The sequence below is a fragment of the Phalacrocorax aristotelis genome, chromosome 7 (assembly GCF_949628215.1).
Source record: "Phalacrocorax aristotelis chromosome 7, bGulAri2.1, whole genome shotgun sequence".
NCBI classification, from domain to species: domain Eukaryota; kingdom Metazoa; phylum Chordata; class Aves; order Suliformes; family Phalacrocoracidae; genus Phalacrocorax; species Phalacrocorax aristotelis.
Window position 1 is genome coordinate 11,730,862 of NC_134282.1, and position 6,000 is coordinate 11,736,861.

At 53.5% G+C, this 6,000-nt stretch overlaps 1 protein-coding gene across 2 annotated transcripts in view; it reads right to left on the minus strand.

The window, feature by feature from the left end:
* Positions 1 to 1,889, minus strand: part of PID1 (phosphotyrosine interaction domain containing 1) — an 89,680-nt gene extending 87,791 nt beyond the window's left edge. The window contains exon 1 of one of the 2 annotated variants that reach the window (XM_075098791.1): positions 1,746 to 1,889. In XM_075098791.1, the coding sequence (XP_074954892.1) occupies positions 1,746 to 1,775 (30 nt within the window). In that variant the 5' untranslated portion in view covers positions 1,776 to 1,889. The remainder of the gene's footprint in view (positions 1 to 1,745) is intronic. The other variant, XM_075098790.1, reaches the window with a different exon arrangement.
* Positions 1,890 to 6,000: the final 4,111 nt, after the last annotated feature.

The window sequence follows — 6,000 nt, forward strand, 5'->3', positions numbered from 1 at the left end:
CTAGAGATGACCAACAGTAGGTTGCACAAAGTCAGTAGCCACTGCTGAGAGCTTTGGTGCTCATGGCTCCCCTCCAGTGACAGGGAGGAGCATGGGCTCCTCTCGCTACAGACCTGTGTTGTGCTGCAACAGCTAAGCAAGAGGTCCAGCAAGCATCCCCCTTCCTGGCAGCCCTGGTTCCCCATGGCACCTGGCCTTTCCCACCCACTCACCAAGGCAAGATCCCTACCAGCATGCAGGATACATGTGACAGCTGAATAAAGTTACACTTATAAACTTAGTCTGCAAAACATAGCACTTGGTTCTTTTTAGCCTTGCATGCTCTTGTAGGCAGTATCAGATATGTGTGATATCTTGTTATTTTTAACACCTCCTAACTTCATAAAGGGGGCACATAGCCAGACTAGCACACCACTATTAGCTTCAGCTTTCCCCTTCTCTTTCCCTTCCCTCGCCTTCTCCTTTGCCCCCAACTGTTGGGGGCATCCTCACCTCAGGTCCTTCCCCTGCAGCAGCATCCCCCGTGGGGACACCATCCTTCCAGTGCACAGGTGATAGAGGTGCTCCTGTGTCCACCATCAGCCCACGATCATTAACTCCTTAACACAGGTGATCTTGCTGCTTGCATTCAGTATGGAGAGGATTCTGGCAATAATAATGTATTAACGTACTTTCTACCCTTTAATCTGTAAACTATGGATGTGGCACATCATTTCCATCCACTACAAATTAAGTTTCTCATTGCAGAGAAAAGTATGTCTTTTTAAGACCAGAAATTATGCCTGTTACTGGCTGGTACAAATGAAAGCTCACAGATCTGCTCAGCTTGGCTTTACTATCAACTCAAATCAAGCCACTGAATTTTCTGCTGGATGATATCAAAGCAAATTCTCAATCTGAACTGCAAAAGCAATAACGGTCTTTTCTTGTCACCAGCTAAGACCACTGATTTTTACTTAAAGCATCCAGTTCTCTCTCACTAGACACTTGCTCTGGAAAACTATATGAAGTCGACACAGTGGAACTACAAAGTGAGTTTTATTTCATCTCGCTTTCTGCCTGTCTCAGATTTCACCCTGAATATGAAATATGCATAAAGGCATACATTTTAAAAAAAGACAGAGCCCAAGGCTGGCAGAGCCTGACGCGCTGCAAGCGGGTACGGGCCACCCGGCGGGGCGTGGAGAGGTGGCGCGGGGGGACCCAAGTTCCCGTGAGCCATCCAGACCTGTAGATCTGGGGGTAGCAACCGGCGCCCGCAGGATTTTCCGTCCCCCGCGCCCCACTCCGCGGGTTCCGCACGACCGCGGCGTGGGGACCCGCCCCGCACCGCCCAAGCGGGCGGCGGCCGGGGCGGCAGGGCTCCCCCTCACCTGCGGGGTGCGCGGGGAGAAACCCCCCAAAGTGCGCGTCCCCCGCCGAAACCCCACCGAGCCGCACCGACTCCCGGGGCCGCAACCCCGCCGCCCGCACCAAAGACCCGCCGGGAGCGCCGGGCAGCGGCAGCCGGGACCCGGGATGCGCCAGGGAAGCGCCTCCCTCCCCCCGCACTACGTGCGCGCGGGACATACGTCCCCGCACAGCCACCCTGCGCGGAGGCTCGGGAAGAAGTTGCAACAAACTCCCGGTACCGGGGCGGGGGAGATGCTCCGCCGGCGCCGCTCCCACCGCCACAGCCCCCGCCGCCCTCCCCGGGCAGCTCCGCGGGCTCGGCCCCCCCTCCCGGGACCCCCGCCCGCGCCTACCTGCAGCCGCTCCGTGGCTGGCTGCCACATGGTGCCGCGGCGGCGGGAGGCGCTGCCGAGCGGGCGCTGAGCGCGGCTCTCTGCGGGCGCGCTCCCCTCCGCGCCGCGCCGCGCCGCTCCCCGCCCCGCCGCTCCGCCCACGCCCCGCCCACGCGTGTCCGCTGCGGGGGCGGGGGCGACGCGCGGACCCGGTCATCCGCACCGGGACAGGCTGCCGCCCGGCTGTCCCCGTGGCACGGCATCCCCCATGGCACGGCATCCCCCGCGGCGTGGCATTCCCCATGGCAATGGCGTACCCCCGGCGTGGCATCCCCCGTGGCACGGCATTCCCCGCGGTGCGGCTCCACGCGCGGCGTGGACCGCAGACATCCCTGGCTGCCAACACGCTCCGTCGTCCCGCCGGCATCGCTCTCTCTGGGCAGAGGTGCCAACCTCCCCACTTGCGTTCACTGTGCGAATCCTAACCCTAACCCTGGGAGGATGGAGGGGGCCCTCCAGGGGAGCCCTCCCCAGAGGCAGCCTTCCTCACGGCAGTTGAAACTTTCTCCTCCTCTTCTTCGAGAGGTTTACACCACTTCCAAGTCAGCAGGACGCTGCCCGGCTCCGTAAGGCCCTGCCCATGCCTGCTCCCAGGCTGCTGCTGGCACTGAAGGGGCACGGAGCACAGGGAGCCACCGGCTGGGAACAGGATCCCTCCTGTCCTGTCAGCCCCGGGGTGGCTGAGGAGCCTGCGCCGCGCCGGCGTTGAGCTCACGCTCAGCTGTTTCACAGCACTGGCATCAACAGCTCCAGTGGGACAAGGACAGGCTTTGGGATCTGCCTCCTCCTGCTATGGGGCAGTAAAATACCCCATGGCACATCTCGACCACCCTTCCCCACAAACAACAAGAAACCTCTGCTGCTACATTTGAGGTGTGGACAGAGGAGAGGGGGCACAGCGCCTGTGGGGAGCTCCCCCACGCTGCTGAAGCTGCACCCCTCACCTCCAAACCCAGCTTAGCCCAGGCCCCGGCTGTGCTTCTGCCTCCTCCTGGCCCCCGCCCTGCATGAGGCCTGAGCTGCGGGAGCAACAGAAATACAATCATTTCCATCCCCTAAGCCTTGCAGAGTAGGGAGCAGCAGATTAAGGCATAGCACCCACAGTTGACATATTCCAAACACTGAGGTGCAAAACCTCATCTCCTCCCATCCCCAGTCCCTGCTGTACCCACAGCAGGCACCCACCCACCTCCCCCCCAAACCTGCCAGGAGACACCCACACCACAGCTTACCTAAGCTACACCACGGCAGCAGCACCAGTCACAGCTCCAGCTGCTACACAGGTGCATAAGGAAAATTGTTGTCAATGTTACTAAAATAACATATGAATTGCAACATTCACATCACTCTCACAATTATCTGACGTGATGTTTCCATGTCCTTAGACGGATCTGCTCTGTGGCGCCTGCTGGGCAGGGTGGGCGATGCTGCTGCTGGCTCCAAGCAAGCTGTTGGCTAACAGCACCCTAACTGGGCATGGGACTTTATACAGTAAATGCATAAAAAAAAAAGAAAAACCAGATCTGAGCCCACTTTTGCTATCCAGGTGAAAGGCAAAACCTCCAGAAGTACCTAAATGACTTTGGTGCTTGGGGCACAATTTAAGACGTGACAGAGCCATGTCCCGGCTGCCACACACAGTGGGGGGAGCAGTGCCAGGGGCGCAGTGCAGCCACTGGGCCCGGTCTGCCTGGTCCAGCCCCGAGGGAAGCAGTGGGGGTGGCAGGGTGGGGGCTATCCCATGGCTCTGCCCCAGCACTTGCAAAGGCACGTGCAAGCTCTGCCCGTGGCTTGTGAAGGGACATGAAGGTATTGCTCTTCCCAGCAGAGATCAGAAATGCCACAGAAAAGAGGTCTCTGCAGGCTCCTGAACTGCACCAAAGAACATTTTTCCAGACACAAAAGCCAGTCCCGGCCCTCCCTACTGACCCACGGCTGCCTGGGCAGCACCTCACACTTGGGTGCCCAGAGGATTTGGTAAAAAAACCAAAGGAGTATGTGTCATGCTTGTCCCAAGCACTAACTACCACACCTCACAGCCTTCAAGCCAGGCTCCCAGACCTGCTGCAGGCCTGCAAGCCCAAGGGGCAAATGGCATATCACTTCAGTGTCAGTGCTTTAAATAGTGAAGCAAAGAAATATTTAAGTGCATCTTCCAAAAAGCCAGGGTTTGCGATGGCATCAGGTTCACCTGCAAATTAATGCTGTCCCTTGTGGGGCTGCACAGCCGATGTGGCATCTCAGGGACCAACACCCTGAGACATGTTGCACAATCCAGGCAAGGCTGCGTCTGGTCAGAGTGAGGCCTCAATGAATGTGAACTTTTAAACTGTTTCTGAAAACACTTCACCAGTACATGCCCTAGCAGTGACAGCCTAATTAAATCAATTCAAGTCTTGCAGCTTCATTTACTGATGTATTACTCTCCTCTCTCCACGAAGGGAAGCACTAACCTTGCACCAGCTCCTGACCAAGACATCCACCAGAGCTCTGCCCTTCCCTCTCACAGAGCAAACACTGTGTCTCTGTCACCCTCTTGTTTCTTCTGACTGATGCTCACACTCCTGTGCAAGGGAGGCATTTTCTAAAAGCCTCACTCTTCCTCAAATGAACTCTGGATCAGTTTCATCAACCTTTCCCATACTGGTAAATCCACCCACCATCGCTGCCTGAACTGGCTGGGGGCAGGCACAACCCGGGCTGTCCTCAGCAGCTGCCCACGAAGGAAGTTCAGGATCTGCAGTTAGCGGAAGGAGACAAACCCTATGGCTGGAGGCTGTTTACTCTCTTGGTTTACACAACCTTTATTCAAATTAAAACAACTTGGAGGGTAAACCTGCGTTTACTGTGAAATGGGTGGCAGGCTATTAGAACAAACAAGCAGAAACAATTGCTTACTCAGTTTCCAAAAGGATGTGAAAATGGTGAAAATGAATGCTGTAGGCTTCAGGCTGAGGTTGTACGAGAGGAAGGTAGGAATATGCTCATGGGTAGAGAGGAGCAGCTTGACTGCAAATTTCTGAAATCAAACTGGTTAAAAAGCAATCTGTGAGCTGAGACAGCGAGCAGCAGTGTGGGGACAAGACAGCTACAGAGCCACCCTGCTTGGGTTTGTTCAGTCTCCAGGAGTACTCGAGCATCACATGGGCTATGGCCACATTAAGAAAGTCAGCCCTGCTTTTGCCCTTTCAGACCTGCCCTGTGACACCTCTGCAGGAAACTTGCTTTTTGGCTGGTCTGGGTGCTGCTGGGGTGGCCAGGGCACCAGCCAGACCCCAACTCAGGAAACGATCAATTAAACTGGGGTGACTTCATGTCACAATCTCACTAAGATGAGGTCATTCTTACCTAGACTTTGTAATATTTTAATCCAAGCATCATTTTTTTATTGGGTATCTAAGGCTGTTCTACATTAGGTAAGTTCTGCTCCCAGCCAGTCAGAAATCTTTTGTGTTTGCTTAAATAAATAGTGTGAATTCATATTTCCAGGATGTACTGTGTTCCAGAACGTGCCTGTAAGAAGATACAGATATTTTTTCTATTAATTTTCCTTTTACTGAGCCAAATTGTGGATTTACTTTGCTTGTAATAAGTTAATATTAAGACAGTTCTTTCCAAAGACCGCGGTATATTATGCAGGTGGTCCCACTTCTCTTAGTCTCCTTTACTTCTGTGCTCACAGGACAGAAATACTGGAGCCAGGGGAGTTCTCTCGTTTCAAAGGGGAGTATTTGATGCAATAGAACCAATTTCACTTCTACTCACACAGTAAAGTTGAAGTCTTTCCAGTGACTCCAGGATATTTTCTTTCTTTTAATGGCTCCTAGTTATTTAGTTTGTCTTCCTTTTGCACCACCTCATACCCTAATGTAAGGCATTCATAGCAACATGGCTCTTCTGCATATGAAAACAAAAATAAACAAACTTTTTTTCTTTTTTACTGTAGACGTGGCCTCTTCAATTAACAACAAATTTTTAATTGCTGATCCCAGTGAATTATTGGACTTTACAGGCTCCATTTAGCTTTTGGAGCACTATTACTTCTCACTGAAATACCACTAGAACAGTCATTCAGTTATTTAAATGCTGCTTCCCCAAATATTGTGCAGACTTCGCAAGTCCTGTTTCCAAGATCCTCTTTTGATTACGCAAGTTTACAAAGTGTACATGAGTCATTAAACCCATTTTTTTGTTTTCTATAAGAATTCGGTTTACC